Source organism: Saccostrea cucullata, unplaced genomic scaffold (assembly GCF_032062105.1).
Source record: "Saccostrea cucullata isolate Sc308-1 unplaced genomic scaffold, CSIRO_AGI_Scuc_v1 ctg267, whole genome shotgun sequence".
Classification (NCBI taxonomy): domain Eukaryota; kingdom Metazoa; phylum Mollusca; class Bivalvia; order Ostreida; family Ostreidae; genus Saccostrea; species Saccostrea cuccullata.
This window is the reverse complement of record NW_026934971.1, coordinates 561,507-585,534: the sequence shown is the minus strand read 5'-3', so window position 1 is coordinate 585,534 and position 24,028 is coordinate 561,507. Positions and strand designations below refer to the sequence as shown.

Sequence of the window (24,028 nt, the reverse complement as noted above, 5' to 3'; positions counted from 1 at the left end):
AATATTTTTTATAGATGATTATATGGATTTTCATAAAACATTACTTATTTGGGAAAACAAAGAGAGATACCCCTAAAATTTTGGTAAAACTTGTGTTTTTCACTATAGAAATCAACGGAAAACGGAAACTATTTTGAAAATATCTTTCTCCCCCGTCTCACCAAAATTCCTTTTAACGGATAATATTCAATGTTATTTCACAAATTCATACCAAAGCTTTTTGTGCGACACCGGGGAATATATGTTTATTGACAAAAAACGATAAATGCTTTTTTCCACCAATTTTAAAGCGATTTACAACTGAAACATTATATTTTATTGATATATTTATGTTTTACTTATTTGCATAAAACATAAGAAAAGATATAAGGAACATTTAATCATATCCAAGACTATTTCAAAATATGGTGATGCTTGAAACTCCGATTTCAATGGAAAATATCGTACCCCTCTTTTTTCAAGAGCTGGAATTATAGATAATTTACTGTTTAGCGCTGGTATTAAGACAATTCATCAATTAAATTACCATTGAAATGTTCTTTGTATTAAACAAAGATTATATGACCAAATTGCTATTTATATTGAATTAAATGGTTCCAAAATGTAGGCGGGATTCGAGAGTTAGCGAGCGTATTTCTTTACGTACAAAATTTGTTCAGTACTGTATTACTAGTAATTAAAAAGAAACAAAACTTAATAAATATTGAAGATCTCAAAATCAACTGCTTGTTGTAGATTCTGTGTTTCTTGGGGAAAACAAGACAGATCAGAAAGTTGTGAAAGAGAAAGAGAAAAGGTAATTATACATGAAAAAAGGTAAAAATAAGTTTTTGTGAAAAGTGATGGCTATATACAAAGAGAAAGGTTGTTATAATTTTCCTTGATGATCGATGTAAACGACTGTCAGGTTAATTAAAGCTAAGGTTTCCTCTATTGTGACGGACCGTTTCCTTCCTATAATGATACGAGTGTCGATAACTGGCAGATTGATGGGATAGGGAAAGAGGATACATCCGTACCTGAATGCCAGACCAATGATAAGGCGTAGATTAAGATCAAAATACTCCGCATTTACGGATTACTTTAGTCAGCTAAATCAAATCAAATCATAGATTCTCCTTTCAGTCTCAATGAAAGATCAAAGATGTCTTTGAAATGTGACTATTAAAGAATGTTAAGTGAATCAAATACGATTGCATATAAAATGAATTTTAATGTTATTACAGAATATTTTACTAAAAATCAGTTCAGGACAACAAACAACAGAATGGAAGCAAAGGTAATTATGTCAATCGATAATATAAGTGTTTTGCATAATTAAACTGAATGTTTTGATAAGCATTCATCATCAGTCTTTTGTGTGCAAACTCTTAATAAAGTGCTTGACCGATATATGCAGAATTAAAAGTCAATGACCAGACTGCAGCAATTAAGCAATTACCACCTCCATATCCTGATCCTTTTCAGGATGGAAGCCAACGCATCGAATAGTGGTCAAATAATCTGGGCCCGTTTTACAAAAGAACTTACGACTATGACCCAAAACTTCAGATTATTGTAAAGATTTTGCAAAATTAATAATTCTCTTTGAAAATTTTTGTGTAAAAAATATCTTACCACATATTCCTTTTTTAAAGTTGAAAATGATTTTTGATATAATGTTGATTAAATAAGTTATATGAAGAATTAAATTTGGTCTTAAGTCGTAAGTCCTTTTGTAAAACGGGCCCCTGAAGTATAAACTTCTTGAGAACATTGGGATGCAGACTCAATATAAAACTTCAATTTTCCATTCAGGTAGTTACAGAAATAATATATGCACAGTTACATAAATATAAATTCTTCCAATCGTTTACTAGGTTTTCATGCAGATCTCAATCCATATTTGTTTGTTTTTTGTTTTGCTTTTTTTAAAGGCAGGAGAACTCAATCACAAGTGATTCCTTACACTATGTGATGAATATTAGAATTTCGTCTAAAAGATAAAACAAAAACAAGCAAAAAAATCTCCAGTACATGTTAAAACAAAATGCCAAAAAAAAACAAAAACTTTTATATAAAACAATATTATCGAAACAACTCATTTCTGAATGCTAAACGAGATTGGGATCTTTTTTTCAAAGAATTTCTGGTAGCCAACAAAGACGTTTTAATGGTGATCTGTTACTAAAGCACAAATGGTTGAGGTATGCCTTTTGTTGCGCCCCTAGCGGGTTTGGTCAAAAAATGCAAAAGAGAGGTTATTTTCAGTGGAGCCTACTGGGGATTGGAAAAACCTTACTCCCTAATTGCAAGAAACGTTAAGGATGGTGCTCCATTCTATGCCTATGGTAATTTACAAGTTTGAACCTGGTAAACAACTAAACGCCTTACCCGGTTATTGGCCTTTGGGGGTATTATCAATTGCCAATTATTGTATTGCATTTAATGAAGTATTAATGAAGACAAACAATTATTTATATTTTTCATCCAATAACATTTAACAGTTGCTGGTGAAATACAAATAGGAATAATAATTTGTACAAATGATTCCGTGTTTGGAAATCAATATTAGCCATTAATTTAGACAGCTGAACAATACCATTTAATTAGAGATGATAACATTCAATCAACATAAATGCTTCGAGTAGGAATCTGTGAATTTTGATTTGATTTCAACTATATACAGATTGAATAGTTGTGAAATTAAAAAAGACGTAAAAATGTTATTGGTGTCTCATCTTTCATTGTATTAATACTTAATTTCTACTGCTATTTTATTTTTGAGTACTATACATGACATTCAGATTGAACTGTTACATGTTTATTGTAAAGGGAAGGGACTCCATAAGTCCTTGACCTTCACAAAATATTGCCTCACTATTTTTCGAAGCGTTGTTGCAAAACTACGGAAGCCCTGGAGGGACATTGACTTACTTGTTATGACTTACTTGTTTTAACTTTTTTGTTTTGACTTATTTGTTGTTACTGTTTCGTAGCTAGAGATAACTAAGTGTAGGAAGGCTATTGAAATCTGTTGCTTGGCTTACTTTTATAATAAAAATGATATTTAGTCCTATTCTAACTGTGGTTTTGATAGGCGAATTGTAGTTTAACATCCAGAACAGTTATTATTTCTAAAGTAAATATTATTTTTGTTGTTATAACTTAATTTTTATTTCCTAAAAGTAATTATTTAATTCTTATATGTAACTTCCAGTTTGCATAATGATTGAAGACAAGAACATGGTTATTATTTTATCTTGTCGTTAGTAATAAATTCAAGGACATTTATTTCTTTGTTCTGAAACTATACGTTGCCTTCATCTTTCACGCCACTTTTTGTAAACTAAACTTGTCATAACAAATTTAAAATAACGAGAATTCAAAGTTAAGTCATAAGAACTAAGTCTAAGCACATAAGAACTAAGTCAAAACACATAAGAAATAAGTCAAAACACATAAGAAATAAGTCAAAACACATAAGAAATAAGTCAATATCACTCAAGGGCGTCCGTAATTAACAGATAAAATTTTAGCAATCACATCAGTTTTGTACGTTTAACTACAAAACTACAATTAATCGTTCTCAATAGCTTACCTACAGTTAGTTAGAACTAACAAAAAAATCTCAAAACAAATAAGTCAAAACAAATAAGTTATAACAAATAAGTCATAACAAGTAAGTCAATGTCACTCCAGGGCTTCCGTACAAAACGAACTATTTCAGATTGGCAGCAAATTTTTGGAGTGAAAAAAATAAATTTGAAATTGTGCAAATATACAATTTGAATAAGAACTGCAATTGTTGAAAGTATAAATGTTATCGTTTTAGGGGAAGAATGATGAATAAGCGAATGAATTCACGAGACTGAACAGAAACAGAACAAACCAATGTCCATGATCTTTTAGCAAAATCCACAGAGATAACTAAACATGCAACAAACTAGATTTTCCAACAAATAACAAATTGGCCAGTTAGAAGTAAAGCACGTAATAAAACTGTATTTTCTTATCCAATCTTACCTTATGAAAAAAATATTTTATTATAAAAAAAAAATAAATGCAGTCGTACTTGTACCAAAAATAAATAAAAGAAAGGGGGATTCGAAATTTTCAACTCGAGAGGAAAGGCATAATAAGAAACTGATTTTATAATTTCATAAATGGTTCCTGCAAATCCTTGCTGATCGAGATTGCGAGCAGTCTGATTGATTTCCTACTTCCGGAGGTATCCCCAGTGCCTTTTAACTTTTACTGTGGAATCGAAACAATTTAGTCTTCATAATGATGGAATGTTTACTCTGTTTGATCCTTCAGCTGCTTTCATTAAGAAAAGGTTAGATACTTTTTTGCCTTTCTAATGATTATACAGAATCTTAAAAAACATTTACGGAATGAAAATAAATTCTGTGTTTGCAATGAACATTTCTTGAAGTATCACTCAGATTATTTTTAATTTGGCTTCAATAAATTTTCTAGAAACGACACGCAGTATAATGACCTATGTAAATGTTGTAATAATTGGAAAATAGTAGATTCTAAGTTTGATTGATTGATTGTATTTTGTTTAACGTTCCTCTCGAGAATTTTTCAAACATGGAGACGCCACCACTTGCCGGTGGAGAGCTACAAAATTTGTCCTATACTCGGCATTAGGGCAATTGAGAAGAGAGGGTTCTTTATCGTGCCAGCACCTACTGCGACACGGGACCTACGTTTATACGGTCTCATCCGAAGGACTCCACGTCCCACAGTAGGATTCGAAACCCCGACGTAAGGATTAACTCCTTACTTCGCGACTCTAGAGCAGACGCTCTAACCACTGCGCCACGATAAATCTAACTTTTTATTTTCTAAAGTAAATGGTTTTCTAAGCAACAGCCCTGTCGATTGTTAAGGAATGTCACTTTATTGAAAACAAAGCTTGTCAGAACATCTATTTAAAAAAAAAGTATCAACTTCAAATGTTACTCTTTTGAAAACAAAGCTTTATCTACTCACGTGTTTCATTTTTAATTCGAAACAATAGCACTAAATATGTTTTCTCGTAAAAGAATTCATGTTTCTGTATAGATATTAAACATTGGTTTAAGAGATATTTTTAATTGTAATAAATTTTGTATATTTTTTCTTTTGACATTGCCAAAAAACTGCAGATATAATGAACAGGTATAAATTTACTATTAGACTTTTAACAAAGAAAAATCCATCTTTTACTTTTAAAAATGACTCGACACGTGCAACCAATATGCACTTGTTCATTCAAAGCTTTATGGAAAACGTGCTACCTGTTCAGATTTCTAATACCCAAATTATATTATTTTATTAGAGGAAAAAGGTCACATACTAAATTACTCATGCAAATTTGTGAAACAATTTTTTTCAGAGTACTTTACTTGCTAATTTGCACAAGCTCACATTTATTCTAAAATATACTTCTTATAAAATTCTTCATGTTAAGTCAGAAATGACACGTTATCATAATATTCTTTAATATTGTGAATACTTTTAGCTGCAGCCCAAACCTATACACATACGACGTATGCTAGACAGCTGAATACAATAACGCCATCACAACCAACTTTATTAGGAACTATTGAAACCAAGACCGTTAGTGAGTGTGGACAAATATGCCATTACTCTTCAACATGCTCTTCCTTTTTATTCAATGGAACTCATTGTGTGACTTTCGAGGGGACTATGTATTTCGATGAAGGCGGTCAAAGAGAGGAGTATTTTATTTTATCAAACAGACTGGTTCATTCTGACATTTCTGGTAATTATGACAATGTTTAATATACTTTGAATTATGCTCTAAACAACAGTGAATGATATGTGAGAGAAAGTCTAGAACAACTTCAATGCATATAATTATGCATCCACACGTCTAACAAAGATTATATTCTTTATCCTCTCAGTCTGCCAGATAAGATTTTAGCTGTTAAAAAGTCATGTTTCTTTTAAAACTACAGTCCTTTGTCATCATATATATACATGTTTGTAGAAAATATCCATCCAACTATCTGATACTGCAAAGGCACATTGCCAAAAAAATAAAAATAAAAAAACGAAAGAAAAGAAAAGAAAAAAGAAAACGCGTTGATAATCAGTCATCAAAGAACAAAATCCTTATAAAGTATGGATGGAATTTCTCTGATCCCTAACATTATCAGTCAAGTCATTTGAGATTAAAACAAGTACAAAAATGAGTAAGGAGGAAAATAATATTGAAAATGAACAAGATGAAAACAAGCGCAATTTTCAAACGAAGTAAAGTCGTTAGTTGAAAAAGCACATTGCAAACAACGTCAAGTAAAATAATCCTTGCAAATTACTTTGAATTTATATTAACACATTGTAAACTTTTTTTTATAAATAATGATATTTGTATTTCAACAAAACCAGTAATACTTTGTCATTTAAGGTCACATGACACGTTCCTCAAATATACGTTTTGTATCTCTTGGTATCTCTTGGTATTATATAAAAAAATATTCATATTTGTCATTCTCTTCTGATTTCACCAATGTTTTTAAAATGTTTTTAAATATAAGTACACAAAAAATTCTGTAATAGGCCATTTAGAACATTACCCATATAGGGTTATATAAGAAATATGACCCTAAAAAATGCCTGGTAAGGTCTTGTTTAAGTACCTTTACTTCAATGACAAATTCTTAGGAAAAATTATATATTTTTTGAGGAACGTGTCGTCTGACCTTAATAAACAATAAAAATCTGTTCCTTTTGACCTTCTAAAAAACTACAAATTATGTTATGCGTATATAAAGGGTTGTTTCTCGTCAATCGTATGTGTTGATTAAGGTATTTTTGGTTTCATTATAGGTACATTTGCTGCTGAGTGTACGTCACATGGATACCTCTATGATCCCCTAGTCCCATTGTGTTACAAAGTAAACGATACAGGTTTAGCAAAGGCTGACGCAATGGCATCTTGTGAACAAAGTAATGGTCATTTGCTGAGAATAAACACATACAGGAAACAACTTTTGGTAGAATCCTTGAACCTACAAGCAACAGGTACAGCGTTCCATTATCTTTTCAGCCCAAAAAAGTACGTTTATGTAAAAGTGAAAACAATTACATGTAGCTTTGATTAATCTCATAACCATACAGTTATGTTCATGAAGAGCAAGAACACTAACCCCTAGAAACACTTTAAGTAGACACTTGTGGTCAATATAATTCTATACAAAACGTACGTACATGAAGATTAATATACCGGTACATCAGATATTATATGACAATTAAAGTTCTTTTGAAAATTAAAAAAAATGAAAACATTTTTTAATTTCTAACCTTATAAAATTTTAAATCCGTGTAAATATTTAATTAATACCTTTGCGTATGTCATGACAGAGGGAAAAAATAAATGAACTCTCAAACAGATGTAAATATAGACGTAAATACTGATACTGTATCGTTCATCAATAAATCTGCTGTTTTTGTATCGAATTTTTAAATATTACTGAAAATTACTTTCTTCTTAATCATGGAATTAAAAACACTGCGAAGCACTATCGTATTTTTTTTTTAATAAATCATTTAATTTTTTTATAGGTTCTATCTCAAAATATAGAATCGATGGGGAGAAAAACTCCAATGGTATTTGGACCTTTTCCGACGGGCGAAAAATAACCACGTTTTACTGGTACCCTGGCGAACCGAGAGATAACCTAAAATCTATTGCATTGAGAGTAACATATGAAGGAAAATGGGACGATGTTAAAGAAACACGCCCCCATGGATTTATTTGCGAAAGGACTTTCAGTTTAATTACCTAAAGATCAGCAGTTTGCATATGTGCATCTATATTTCATATATCGTCTTTCTATCTTTTTTTACAAAGCATTCTTCTAGATCACTTCAAAATAATAGCAATGCTTATTGGCAATCAATACAGAGCTATAGCATCAAATTCAGTTCCCTTACAGCTCAAATATGACTGAAGAATTCCAAAAAATCTTTTTCTTTTGACTTTGTAGTTACCGTAGTGTATGCATTTCTTATTCGTGTAAATTACCGATAAAAAGTAGTCTGAAGTTGGAACACAATATTATTCATGAATTATAGTTGTTAATACTTATTATACCTAGAACTCTTTAATGATAAATAATAACAGCTTCAGCATAGGAAGAAAAATATTCATGTGGGCTTTTTATGAATTATTTTAAAATTTCATCGAAATTACCTCAAATAAGAGTTATCCGATAAAATGAATGCAGAGTAAATCAAGAAATTCCTGCAGTTTCCGCGGATCGGGAATTCAGGTTTTATTATTGAATTCAAAGGCGTTTAATCTAGTATTTTGTTATATTGGTTATGATATCCAAATTATCAGCGAGCGTCGCGAACGCCTCGCGAAGCGATCTCAATAGACTAACATGTACGAACAGAGGAAATTCGGAATGAAATCTGTACATACGTAAAGCAAACTTTTCTGTGAAACATTCCCAGAATTCTTTTGCTACCCAATAACCTTTACGGGAAAAAAATAACTTAAATATTAAAAGGCTTTCAGTTTGTAGAAGTTTTTAAAAGAAACAAAAAATAACTCTGCAATGTCTTTTGACAAAAATTGCACTATGTCTATAGTTCAACCAGACACTGGGCTGTCTCCGTAAGCTCCGACGAGTTCCGTTACGTCATAGCTAGTCGAGATGTCTCATGCGACTAGATGTTGAAGTAGCTGATCAATGTTTCAAGTGTGTTTTGAGTATAACAGCGCTCGCCCCAATGGTCACACCGTAAAGCACATTATAATTCAAATCGGCATGAGTTAGATTTCAATTGTATTGGATCAGATTTGAAACAAGCAAATTTTAAAAAAAGTTTTACAATTGATTTTCGAAATTAATGAATACTTTCATGCCATACTCAAATCTATAAAACAACACACAAACCAGGACAGAAATAATTCACTTTCTATCTGTCCAATTACTGGGTTTATTGTCAGCATTAAATTTCATCCATTAATTTTCATTTCCCATTAAATCTGCCATAACATATAATAGAATGCATGCAATAAGGACAACTTCCTGGGGCTTGATCGATTTTTTTATTTTTGCCTTAATGAATTGTTCAATTCAAGATTTGATAATATATTTTTTCAATTATCAATAGGCAGTAAAAAAAAAATCGGATTGCTTTACATGAATCTTCTGAATAAATATATTTTTTTCCACATTTTGTCTCTTTGTCATATACATTTACTTACACTGATATCGATTTTTAAATTATTATATATATTTTTTGAACGAATAAATGTCTACTGACGTCTTCAGTGAAAAGGGTATTTGCAGCATTCTTTTACACTCATTAATTACAAATTATTCAAACATATGTTAGAAGTACCCAGTTTCATTGACACGAATATACTGCATCACATCAAAAGTAAACATTATACAGTTTTTGACTGGGTTCAGGGGCAACATGCGTATTGTCGGACAATGAACCGAACTGTTTACCAAGGGCCGTTAGACGGAAGGCAAGCATTTTGGTTATAAGGGTCGACAAAAACGCATGTGTCATTAAAAAGATTATACGAGGGGCGTTCAATAAATAATGTCATTGGGGCTCGGAAAGAAACAAAAAAAAAAAAAAACGCTTATCTATGATTTAGTCTGAACGATTTAACTAAAATATTCTCTTTTAATTAAAACACATGTCCGTAACATTTTTATTCAATTTCTAATTGTTTTTAGAACACATTTTTGAGTATGACCCCTCGTATACTGGAATATGGCAGAACCCATGATTTGCTGTACTTGTTTTTTTTTCTTTCTAATAGATGTTTATCTAAGTTTGGGCAATGACACAAGTCAAAGGTTGAAAGATCTGGTAAATTTTGTTGGCGTGACAAAACATTAACTTTCTGTTTATCCCCCAAACTCCTTTACTCTGCATGGCCTGTGGGTTTGGACGCTGTCATGAAGAAATTTAATGTTGTGAATTTTTCATTCTGTTTCCTTCCTCTCATAAACCTTTCAATTTTTCTGCAAAAAAATGTTTTCTAGACTCCTCCAAAAATTGAAATTCCTCCCCAAATATGAATTTGAACAATAGGACCGCTAATATTTAAGAAAAAGCACATAAATCTGTTTTTGTGCTCTTGCAATTCTTTGCTCTTTTTAGGCCTTTGCAGTTTGTTTTGTCAAGTGCATCTTATCGTAAATTTGTTTTGAGGGTTTAAAGCAAAATGGATTCAAATTTCATTATCTAATTGAATTTCAGACAAACGTGGATAAGTACAATTTTTGATTTTTTAAAAATAATTGTTTAGATATTCCTACACGCTGTCGTTTTCACTCAAATGTTTGTTTAAAACAGTGTGAACTACCCCCAAAATGATTTCTATCAATTTTGCTGTCTTAAAGTAAAAAAAAACATAATCAGTGATAGTCTGTTGAATTTTCGCAAATATACATTGGTTGTTGTATGTCCTTGTTGCCAAGGACGGTACCCATTTTTGATGCCCATTATATAATTTTTGTTTATTGAAATCCACCTGTTCACGTGTCTATAAAACAGACATTGGTTGCTGTAAATTTCACATTTTTCAGTTAATGTATTTTTGGATATTAATACGTTTTACAGCTGCTTTAATGAAGCGTTTAATATTTCACTCTTGTTTACTGGTTCTTGACTATTCATTTTATATGCAATGTCCTTGTAGCCCTTGTTTTCCAGCTTCTCTCAATGGAATAATGTGATGAAAAGCGGTCACATAAACTGATTTCAACTCATTAAAGATTCAATAATTAGAGGAAGTCAAACTTAATTGCATATGATTTCTATGTTGTGTGTCATCGAGCTGATGACATTATTTATTGAACGTCCCTCGTAAATCAGAATTTTCTTTCCCTTTATAAATTACGAGACACACAATATATTTACTTCCATAAAGCAAATCTTTAAAAATATATATGTTTTTCATATTTAATATAATTATAATTTGCTTACATGTATCATTTACTGTCGAAAAAAACGACATGTCCCTTTTTTAGAACATCGAATTTTACTTATTGCATAAAAAGGTTCTTTACACAATTCGTGTTTCTACATGTGAAATAGATTTTTGAATTTACAAATGTAGGTGATTAAAATTTAAATTTTATGCAGCCAACATTTACAAGAGGAATTGATAAAGATTAAATCGGATTGTTGAAGCAGTAGATCGAGATTGAAGAGAGATTTTCAATATTTACAAGTGTGATGCGCCCTTCTGGTTGCACTGTCCGTAAATTTAGATCTCGAAATACTGGTCACATACAGAAAATGGTTGCAGGGAATTTATTTTACCGATTTTCATACGAAAATACAAGTGGATGTGACCGAGAAGAAAACTTCAAGATGAAGGACGATGTGTACAGTGTTTATTATTTGGTGGGGGATATATATTTTTATTAAAAGAAAAATAAGTAACTTCAGGTGCCTGTGCTTTTATGCTATGTACTTTTAATACAATCACCATTGCCCTTTACACCCTGTGGTGTGTAGGGCAGCAACAAACGTTCTCCACTCTTGTCTATTTGTTGTTTAATCCAATCGTGTTCATCTTATGACGTAAAATTCAATATGGTTGTAGTCACTCATATGCCTCTTGTGCAAAGTCTCGTTACGCTATTAAATCAATCTTGTAGCTTTATCAAACTTTAAGACTAATGCCATTCTGTCAACGAAATGATGGTCATTTGCAGAGATAATCTGCGTACATGAAATAACTTTTGTCAGAATCACTGAACTTAAGCGACAGGTATGGATGTCATTAATCTAGGATTTTGGCTTATTTGAGCTGTAAGAGTTCTGGTTGTCTGTCGCTCATCGTGTGATCAAAGCGAACCCATGACCACTGTTTTACTTGTACGCTGTTTATTCAATGAGCTATCATGGTACATTGCAAAGACAAAAAAACGATATACTTTTAAAAATTGGAATTAAACTTATCTTTTGAATATAGCCTTTCTTGAAGACAGATTGACAGAATAAATATTTTCGCTGTTTTAGAAATATATTTAAAAACTGTATAAGAAATTTTAATTAAAATTTATTTTAAAATAAATAAAAATGAATTTAAAAATTGTTGATTTACAATATGTACGTCGTCGAGATGTCAATGTCGAGTTGAAAGCCACAGCAAGTATTTTCTTCTTTTCACGTAGAAGTTTTTGAACAAATTTTGCTTCATATGAATACAAAGTAAACACGCATTCTGAGAGTATTGCTTTTGAGAGTATTGCAAAAGCAATACATGTCCCCTACCGGGATCTTCATTTCGCTTTAGGATGTCATTTTATCGTATCCTGTATATAAAAAAGTGCGCCAAAATTGTGGACATTTCGATAATTACTTGCTTATGAATGGTATGTCTTATAATTAAGTCGATCTGCACTGCCTTACAAAGAAAGACGTGTTCGAATGACATTAGAAGTGGTGTAAATCAGATGTGGATACTTAAAAATGCCAAGGAATTTTTGGAAAATTAGAAATCACAAGATTTTACCAAAATCAACAGCTTAAAAACTTACGACCTTTTAACTTTATACAAAACCATTCCCCACGATAAATTAAAGTCCAGTCTTTTTGATATCATTGACAGCTGCTTTTTCAATAAAATTGGAACTCGGAAGTTTACTTACCCTGTCATTGGTCATTTGCAAAATTATTTTGTTAAAACATTCTTATTTTACACAGACGTACACTGAAGTCGACATTAAAAAAGATGCTTGAGTTTCTTATTGACAATATCTATGTGGTTTTTGGTCCAAATAAGTATATGCAAAACGAACGTATACATGACAATTGTAATACGTCAGATAATGACCTAAAGCTAGGTTCTGTTTACAAAACAGTGAAATTGTGAGTAAAATAGAATTTTCGAAGTAATGATTCAAGAGAGAATAGTGAATCCCTGTTTAATCAAATTATTTGTCAAGAGCCTCTATTAGTTTAAAGATTAAATGTTCTCGGAGGATGTTTTTGCAATTTGAATCACTTTGGACACATAAACACCGTATGCTGGTGATATTGGCAAAAATCTAGATCAAGAAAGTCATGCTTGTAGACAGGGGAAGTTGAAGATTCAAAAAACTGAAATTTACTATTTAGTTGTTAATTTGTCATGAAAGGCAATGAGTAAGGAACATAGTTATTATTAAGTCTGGCTTGAAATTAGAATGCCTGTCCATGTGCATTGAGTATAATTGTAATAGTGGTGCAGAGTAAAGTAAGGTAACGTTACCGTTATATGTGTATGCCGATCCGCGAAGGAGAAATAATTTCTATTTTTTTCATTCCATGTTGACGTGTATTCTAAACATTCCACCATGTTTTACTGGTACACTGGCGAACTGAGTGATAACCTGAAATCTATTGCACTGAGAGTAACATATGAAGGAAAATGGGACGACGTTAAAGAAACACACCCCATGGATTTATTTGCGAAAGGACTTTCAGTTTAATTACCTAAAGATCAACATTTTACATTTTTCATATATCGTCTTTCTACCTCTCTTACAAAGCATTCCTCTCGATCCCTGATATTTAACAAGTGAACAAACGAAAGTGATGTTATTACATTTACGAAAAATACTCTTCTGAATAATAGAAATGCTTACTGACAATCAATACAGAGCTATAATATCAAATTCATTTCCCTTACAGCTCAGAGATGACTGAAGAATTCTAAAGTGTAGCTCTTTTTCTTGTGACTTTGTAGTTAACCTATTCTATGCATCTCTTATTTTCTTGTAAATTACTGATAGACAGTAGTCGTTGGATGTTGGAACACACTTATTCTCATGATTTATAGCTGATAATACTAATAATGCCTGGAAATCTTCACGATGAACAATAATAATCATCCTTTAAAAAACTTCAACATAAGAAGAAAAATATCGCTGTGGGCTTGTACGAACATTTTTTTTCAAAATTTCAATCTTAACTGAAATTAAACTGATCCGATAAAATGAATGCAAAGTAAATCAACAAATTCCTTTTTCTCCGATACAGTCTCCGGGGGTCGAGAAATCAGGTTTTATCATTGTATGCATACGCATTTAATCTAGTATTTCTGTGAATATTGGTTATAATATCCAAATATTTATACAATTAAAATCGGCATGAATTTTATTTTCAATCGGATTGGGTCTGATTTGAGACAAGCAAATTTTTGTTTAAGTTTGAAATCACAATTTTATTTTCGAAAACGATGTAGACTTTCATAACATATTCAAATCTATTAGAGAACATGCAAACCAAGGAAACCAAGGACAGAAATAATTCACTCGCTGTGTGTCCCATACATGGGTTAATTGACAGCATTAAATTTCATCCAATATTCATTTGCAATTAAATCGCCCATAAAATATAATTGAATGCATTCAATCAGGACAACTTCCTGTGTTTGGTCGATTTTTTAATTTTCGCCTTAATGAATTGCTCAAGATTTTACAATAAAATCTCTTAAGTCTCAATCGACAGTAAGAAATCGTTCAGATTGCTTTGCATTAATGTTCTGAATGAATACTTATATCCTGTTACTCATTTTGTCTCTTATTGTCCCCCGCTTTCGCAAAAGCGAGGGGACATCGCGCATGCGCCGGAAATGTTATATGTTTTTCACTGCTGACAGATTAATCTAACAGTATATTGTAATTTTCTTTGACAGTTAATTACAGGCTTAACGCATAAAGAAATGCATGTACTGCAAAATCCCGCAATTTGTTGAGGAACAGAAGTAGATATATAAAAAGTCTTAATTTTTTTAATATAATAAATTATCAATTTCATTAACTAATTAAACATAAATTATTTTTAAATTATTGTTGTTTTTTTTTATTTGTTTTTTTTTTCTCCTTCTTCTTTCTAAATTGATAATTTATTATATTTAAAAAATTTGGTTTAGCTATGTCTGTGTGAATTTTTAATTTCTAAACTTTCAAGTTTATTTATTTACCGTTTTTTATTTATTTATTTTTATTATTATTAATAATACAATTAGTTATTTTTAATCTAAATTTATGGGTTAAACGTAGTGCTTAATTTTTATTACTATCATATGACTTTTATGTATTTATTGATAATACTCACGTTATATTTATTTTTGTTCCTCTTAATGCAATCATATTGCTTTTCAAGTTGTCTATTTTTTTTTTCTTTAACTTATTCTAAAGAAATTATAAATTGTTAAAATTTGTTAAATTCTTAAAATTCGTTTTATCTGTCATATGTATGTGTATATAGGTACATGTGTTTTTGCATGTTTTATTTATGTTGTAAATGTTTTCTTGTGATATTTTAACTGTGATAGTCGGTTTAAGAGCTCTACAGAGCTCATGTTTCTTGTTATGTAATGTATACAATGCCGACTTTAAATAAAATTTACTTACTTACTTACTTACTTAATTAACGTTTTCTTCAGCATTCTATAAAGCAACATTATTTTGATATCTTTTGTATTATGTCATACGTATGAGTACTCATTTATTGACATTTTCTATTTACCTGTACTAGAAACTTTATTTTGATACATGTTGTACTATTGTACTACATGTATATCATTACTTTTCATTAAACGGTTGTTTCCATTTACATAAAGGATGAAAGAAGCAAATGTGCACGTCAGAATTTTTTGGAGTAAAAATTAGCTTTTCATCTGATATGAATACAGGCCTAATAGGTATATAGTTTTAAAACAAAAAATCTACGAAAAACAATACCAAAAAACAACAAAACAAAACAAAAGCAAAATCGAAAAAAAGAAAAAATAAGACTGAAATGGAATCATAAAACTCTAAGCTTTGGTAAAATGTAAAAAAAAAATTACGGCACCGCTTTAACATTGAGAGCTGGTTTTTTGTGACGTGTACTTTTAATACAATCATGTCAGTACAACTTATTTTTTGGTAATAAAAAATTGATCTGATTGTAGTCACACAGATGCCTTTTAACTCCAAGTCCATTTATGCTATTAATAAAATCATTCTGGTAGCTTTATCAATGATAATGCCATTCTGTCAATGAAGTAATTGTCATTTGCCGAGGTAGTATATTTTTTACTTTTCAACCAAAACTTATAATTTTTAGTATGTTGTTGGAAAATTGTCATTTTTTATTTTGACAAAATATTATAGGCCTGTGATGTCATATGCAACATTTAAAAAGTGTTAAATATCGGTGGTCGGCGCACGACAATTTTTGACTTTTACAAATAACACTGAAGATTTCTTTGTTATCAGGCTATACGGATATATAATGGCTATTGTGGCGCTGGTCACGACTGGTCATATCACATCGCCTGAGAAAGTGTATGTCGAATTGCAGAATGCCAACGCCAATATAGACTTTTTAAGTACTCAATCTGAATGTGTAAACGATTCTGCAAATCAATACAATGCCGATTGTGATTTTGAATGTGCTTATACTCCTCAAAATACTGATTTGATTAATGCACTAAATGGCGAGGTTATCATGAGCGATATTCACGGTAGTGGAGACCATACAAGTACACACACACTTGATCCTCAAACGTTTGACTCTAACTCTGTCTCCAGTTCCGATTTTCGATATCTGGACACAAAGCTTCAAAATCTTCCGAAAGATCGTTATGTGCAAAAGTTTTAGAATTGACATCCAGTAAAGAACACGTTATTATAGACTACAGATCATCTCTGTGTTTAAGGATAAATAACACAAACAAACTTTTTTCAGAAATCAGCATTATTTCTCACAGATTTACATTTAAATTGACAACCTGAATAATGTTTACCAAGTAAAGTGGGAGAATTATATAAGATTTTGTCATAAAGTTAAAAAATTGTGCAAAATTTTGTATGGAATTATATAGAAGGCAAAACAAATTCTCATATCTAAGCACCAAGGAAAACCTACGATTTCGTAATATTTCAGGGATTTATTATTTCTGTCATTTCAAATCAAAATCAGTCAAAAAATATATATCAACCCGCGCATCCATTTTTTGTTTGTGGTAAGTACCCTTAAGATTTAAGAACAAAAACAATGGAAGGATGTCCAACGGGCAACCTTACGGCAAGAAAATCAACCAAACTCAATTCTAGTGTAGCCAATTTCGCAAAATATTGCTTTGCATTGCATATGTTCTGCAGCGGTGACAGTTCTTATCTATCCGATGTATTTGACAAATCAAAACACAGACAGTCCGAATTTCCATAAACGTCATTGATTGAATTACGCTCTCTCGTACAGAGCCTCCTCCAAAGAGTTAACAAGCTCGAAGAGACACACATAAACGACACTAAACATATGCAAAATCTCAGCAAAACTGTGTCTAGCTTAAAATCAAAATATGCATCTCTTATTTCTGAGCTTGAAAAATTGAAAAACAGCTTGGACACATATGCCTCTGGCTGCGAGACATTTATGAAAACTACCAATTCGCAACTAAAATGCCTCGATGGCTTACACTTTACAGAATATCAAGTAAAAAATAATAAGCTGAATGACGATGTATCGAGGCTGTCAAAGCTTTGTTCAGGGCTGAACAGGTGTCTGAAACGAAAATGACCAAAATGAGTAAATCATTTGCAACGGTGGTTTCCTCTACAAGTACTTCTTACACCTTACATAGCACGCATACAAGCGATAACGGTACTTCACACCTTAATGATCAGGTTCAAAATCAGTCACATTTTGACTCTTCCTTAACCATGGCACTTACAAATGCTGTACAAAAAGTTCGTTATTGGAAAAATCAAAATGCGACTTTGCCATACTGTCGGAACACAACTTGGTAAAAATTCTAGAAACTACCTTAATAGCACACACTCAAAATACTACAGCATTTTGAAGATTGAGAGTGATTCAGAGGATTGTCCCGTTTTACGGCACTGCGGTAAAGGTGGCGTCGCTATCCTTATCAATAAAAATCTACAATTCTCTGTAAGGGAAATTCCTTGTGATTCTACTAACAACATAGTTGGTATTCAAGTAACATTATTCGATACTGTGCCTCTTTTCATTTTTGGTGTATATCTACCATCTGATAATGTACTTGACGACTATAAGTCTAACATTGACATTATGCAAGGTTTATACGAACAATATTGTCAGTACGGCGAAGTCCTATTTTCTGGTGACTTCAATGATAGTCTCCTACGTGAGTTCCACGTTAACAACGCAAAATCCGAAATCTTACGCAGTTTTGTTGAACAATGTGCTATATGCACTCCTATGATAGACTTCTGCGTTGAAGGAGAACAATTTACTTTCACACCGAAAGAAACAATGATCAATTACATTCTGTTTGACTGGAAGATTGCAAGCAATCTAAATCTCTACTCTGTCTTTAAGGAAGGATCAATTTTAATTACATCTGACCACTTGCCAGTTTTTGTATCTTTCAGTCTCAAGGCAAAACAACATTTCCTGGAAAATTCTCACTGTAAACTCACGTCATGGCATAAGGCCAGTCCTGAAGCTATCACTAACTATAGGCAACACAATGAACAGGAGTTGCACAGGATACTTAATGTTCAAATACGTACAAGGGAAAACATTGAAAATTACTATAAATCAATTGTAGATATCCTAACTACATCTGCAAACTATTTCAACCCAAAGTCCCAGATGAATCCATTCACAAAACCTGGTTGGACTAAAAACGTAAAGGAGCTCCATGCAAAAGAACGTCATTGCGCCGCGTATGGGTTTCCGAGGGCAGGTCCAGAGGTATGGTTTTTCAATCATATAGTGACTATAAACGTGCCAAACGCAACTTTCGAAATGCCCAAAACGTAGAGTATGAAAATTATTTGAAATCTGTTTACCGAGATTTGGATGAAGCAGCGGAATGGACATAAGTCTATTTTGGCGACTTGTCAAACAAAGGCGACCACGCTTTTCTAGAATATATCCAGAAATTTGCGACGCCAATGGTAAAACCCACACCGATCCTGACGGCACAGCAAATGCCTTCGCAGATTTTTACGAGATTTACCGTCCACTGGAAGACGATCATTTTGACAAACACTTTCAACATGTCATCGAGGGTCATTATGCACGCATCAAAACAAGTGCTTCTGAGTCTTCCAATGAAGATCACATAACACATGATGTTATAAGTGCAATCTCAGCTCTCATAACGCGCAAAGCCCCAGGCATTGATGGTGTAACAAATGAAACATATCAAATTTGGTAGCGTATCTCTGCAAGCTGTACAATGCGACAATGACGTTAGGATCTGTTCCTCTACATGGAAACAAGTACTGATTGTTCCCATATTCAAAGGCGGTAATAAACCCAAAAATTCTTGCAACACCTATAGACCTGTCGCTCTTCTGCCTTGTATTTACAAACTTTTTGAGAAAATTCTGTCTAACAGAATATCACGATCCACTTTAGAAAAAAATACTATCCCCAATGTACAACAACAAGGTTTCCAAAAACAAAGTATCAAAGATTATGTGCGGTGTATCGCACATGTAAGTTTGTTGCATGGACAATTGTGAGCGACATTGTACATGTAATTGACATTATCTTTGACGCTTTATCTTCCCTTATTTGTATAAATGAAATATGATATGTACATAATTTAATGCTCTATTTTGTTCTACCTAAAATCTCTTTACAGAGGAAATAAATGATGAATGAATGACTTTAAGCTTGTGTTATTGCCTGTTAATCGACTTTCAGTCTCCCAGGAATTTTCGGATATTTATTGCTATTGACGTTAAACTTCACATTACAGAGACCGTTCTGATGGGGTTTACGCACTGAACATGATTCTACTGCTGTTATTTTTGAATGAAGGTAGGTACAATGTAATTCAAATCCCTCTATCGTATATGATGAATTTAATTGTTTATATATATTCAATGTATTGGTGTTTAAAAAACATAATTTTGAGAAGAAACATATATATGTTAAATATTATTGAAATCAATTTTCATAAAAGCACTTATTGCGTTTAAGTTTGTCTGTGTTCAATCACAGGAGTTCGCGTACCTATCAATTTTGCCGAAATTTTAGGTAAATAAAAAAGATACGTAATACCTATAATATTATTATTATACGTATTGCGTATCTTTTTATTTAATGAAAATTTAGGTATAATTGATAGGTACGCGAAAACCTGTGGTTCAATCTATTCAATCAAAAGGGAATGAATGATATATTGATACTTTCACCGCGTAATTAATTAAGAGATTGTTTTACTATAATCAGATGCTTCGGCAAAGATTTAAATGTTAAGTTAAAATTATAATACATAATCGTATAGTTTCCTTTAGTTTTGGCACAGTCATACAAACATACGACATATGTTAGACAACTGATTACACACCCAACAGTTAAACCCAGTGAGTTAACGTCCAAAGAGATGGTCGGGATACATGTATGTGGACGAGAGTGTCACGCTTCTTCAACTTGTTCTTCGTTTTTCTTTAATGGAACCCACTGTGTGACGTTCGAAGGATCTAAACAGTTCAGTGAAAGTGATATCACCGAGTCATATTTTACGAAGTCAGACAGTGTGTTTCATTTTGATATAGTTGGTAATTATTATGTTTTCATATCAAATATTCAGCAATTATGTATGTTGTCTTAGATAAAAAATGTTAACCGATTGTTGATTATAAGGAATATCAATTTGAAGTCATTTATCTTCTTGATGGTTGATTTTTCCCATTTATTTCTCCATTAAAATGTAACATTTCAGTCCTATAACAACTCAACACTTGTTTACTCAGGAAAGTAAATTCAAAAGATGTAGATCCTGTTTCCCCCCTTCAAATCACGAAAAGTGACCTTGAGAAATTATTTAATCACTTCAGCATTCCAAAACACAAAAATGCACTGAAAAATAACTATGCATCTTTATTCATTAGAGTCATTGTATTATATATTATATGTACTATTTGTTATTTTGTAAACTGATGGGCTGTATTGCCCAACGTTATATCCTGAAAAACTATACTATCTTTAATCGTATTATATATATATATATATATATATATATATATATATATATATATATATATATATATATATATATATATATATATATATATATATACATATAGATAAACCACAAATTGTGATTTGGTAATTAAAATGATTTCTAATAAGATTATGAAGGAAACATGATCCTTTGGTATCTTGCACAAATATTTGGTAACGTTAATTTTTTTTTAAAATTTACAATAATGTTAAATATATACACTTGTACCATACGTGTTTTAAAGAAGCAGCATTTTAATTTATACGCCCGGGCGTTTATTGTTTTTGTCCTGTCTGTTTGTTTATCTGTCTCTTGTCAACTTTAACTTTCGCCATAACTTTTGAACCATGAGAGATACAGACTTCATATTTGGTATTGTATTGTTTATTACCAAAAGCCATATAGTTCATAGGTTTCACGTACACTGTATATACAATCAGATTGTACAATATATGTATAACAATTTCAATATCATTTGTACATTAAGTAAAGCAGGATCATAGAACAATTCTTATAAACTATTCATTCTAGTTCATAAAGCAGACAAGGCATCATATTATAAATTTAGTAATAGTAGTAGTGAGGATAAATTCGTTATATCAATGTCAAATTAACTTCTGCTCTCAATCTTGTACATTCCTAAGATATTTTCCCAGTTTACATTTACATCTTTTACATTTTTTGTCGACAACAATTGAACAAGTTTAAAGGTAGAGGGTTTTTGGTGATAATATTTCTTAATATACTCTTTTCTAACGGGAAAAATGGACAAACCAGAATAAAATGGTACTCTTCAACCTGAGACATTGTACTAAATTTACATAATCTTTCTATTCTAGAAATATTAAAAAATCTTCCTCGTTCTATCTCTAGTTGGTGGGAAGACAGACGATATTGACTGATATGTTGCACATATTTTTGTGATATTGATTTTGTTAAATATAATTGTATTATTATAGTATTGCACAATAGGCTTAAATGCTGTATGTATACTCGAAAAAAGTATAGCTGTCATGACAACAAAGATAGCTTTCCGGATATTTTCTACGCAAATCTAAAATAGCTCTGGAAAAGTTGGGTAGGTGCACATTTGATGTAATTGCCAAGATATAAAGAAGACCTTGTAGTCAAATTTAATAGCTTACGTTTGATAAAGATTCATATTAAACATTACAATAAATGTTTTATTAAAATAATGTCGACAGTCCATTCCAGTGGGTGATTAGTCGAAAAATGACCATCAGATGCGTGAAAAACGCGTGCTACCGATGTTTATGGAGGGGTAGATGAAACAAAAATATGATAATCTTTAAATATACCACGAAGAAATCTCATATTGTTTGAAGCAGTTTTATTATCAGTAAGAAAACGTATATAAAAGCACATTTTTGTCTAAATGTGCAGACAGAAACTTCGAATGATCCAAACAAATATAGCTAGTGATCCAAATCAAGTAGATTTTCGATTAGCACTTTGTATACAGTGGTTACATGTAATTTCGTCATATATTTGCATAATATGTCTTACTAGGTAAACTTCAATCTGAGTGTTCATCACATGGATATGTCTACGATCCTTTGGTCCCTCTGTGTTATAAAATTAATGCTGTGGCTTTAACAAAGGCTGATGCTGTGACATCCTGTCAACAAAATAATGGTCATTTGCTGAGAATTAATACATACAGGAAACAAATTTTGGTAGAATCATTAAACCTACAAACAACAGGTAAGAAAGTCATTTTTCTATGTATCACATGGTTAATTAGATGACATTTCATTGTTTCGTTAGGCGTGGGTGATCAAAGTTTTGGTTTATTGTTAGAATAAAAAATGTTTCTTCCATTTTTATACAGGAAATGATCATATAAATTTACCCAAATGTAATGAATATTTATTTACCTACCAATATGACTTATTGCATTTATAATCGTTTAATTTTATATATTTTAGCGGAAATATTACGGTTTGTTAAAAAAATATACTGCCTTTTCTCTTGTTTCCATAATTTTATTATTCATATGAGGTGCTTTACATGCAATTTTTCCAAAAAAGGGGGGTTTACACAGTATAATTCTTTCATGTGAAAGTTGCAAGGTAAATTGGATTCTGTAAAAGATAAAACTGAATCAGATAATACATTTCTAATATCAGATGGAATAAAATACATGTATGTCTCAAGTTCAAATAACATAACCGCACACATTAATTTTCAAAATATATGTACCGCTACATTCAATTTACATGCATATTCTATGGTAGCTATAAAAACTATACAAGTGTTTTTTTGTTTATTTTTAGCATCTGTTTCGAAATATAGAATTGACGGAGAAAAGCAAAACAATGGTTCCTGGACTTTTTCTGACGGAAGAGAAATTGCCACATTTTACTGGTACTCCGGGGAACCTAAAGAAAGTCATGAATCTATTGGACTGAGGGTGACATATAAAGGACTGTGGGATGACATAAGTGCAACTTGGCCCCATGGATTTATTTGCGAACGAGTGCCTTCATTTTTGTAACTACGATGACAATGTAAATGTGAACACTTATTTAAATTTACGATACTTTAAATATTGATACAAGAAATGCCTTTTAACTCCAGATTGAACATCTGATCTTAGATTGTTTTATTGTTGACGTAATAAAACCATTGCAGTTAGATGCAGTTTTAAATAATGCTAGAAAAAGAATATATCTTTGTACTTTCAACTGTAAATGCACTGCACTAGTTAAATAGGCTACAATAGTGCTTTGAAATAATATGCTACCGAGTATTATGAGTGTCTAATGGTTTTTATCAGTCCAGCTGTTGAACGTGGAAGACAAGTCATGCATTAATTAGCTAAAATTCATCACCACTCACAGAATGATACTTGAATTTAATCATGTTCGTTCAATTTGTTTCATAGTAAAATGCACTTTTAAAGGATTAGACTGAAAAACTAGTTCCCTTTTAAAATATAGCCATAATTAAAAAAAAAACATGGTCCATGGGCCACATAGCTCACCTGAGAAGCTTTGACCATGCTATTTTTAACCAGATTTCCCC

At 31.5% G+C, this 24,028-nt stretch overlaps 1 protein-coding gene across 3 annotated transcripts; it reads left to right on the top strand.

Moving 5' to 3' along the window:
* The first annotated feature begins 4,254 nt into the window (after window positions 1-4,254).
* Window positions 4,255-23,580, top strand: LOC134241653 (uncharacterized). 3 transcript variants are annotated; one of them, XM_062723687.1, is made up of 5 exons: window positions 4,255-4,318; window positions 5,495-5,758; window positions 6,829-7,023; window positions 19,730-19,791; window positions 20,271-20,363. In XM_062723687.1, exons 1-4 carry the CDS (start codon window positions 4,267-4,269, stop codon window positions 19,756-19,758), a joined length of 540 nt encoding a protein of 179 aa, XP_062579671.1. In that variant the 5' UTR covers window positions 4,255-4,266; the 3' UTR covers window positions 19,759-19,791; window positions 20,271-20,363. The 3 variants fall into 3 exon arrangements, with proteins under 3 accessions (XP_062579671.1, XP_062579669.1, XP_062579670.1); XM_062723686.1 differs by lacking the exons at window positions 4,255-4,318; window positions 5,495-5,758 and adding exons at window positions 22,511-22,705; window positions 23,278-23,580 and having other exon boundaries at window positions 6,903-7,023; window positions 20,271-20,534; XM_062723685.1 differs by lacking the exons at window positions 19,730-19,791; window positions 20,271-20,363 and adding an exon at window positions 7,564-8,327.
* Window positions 23,581-24,028: the final 448 nt, after the last annotated feature.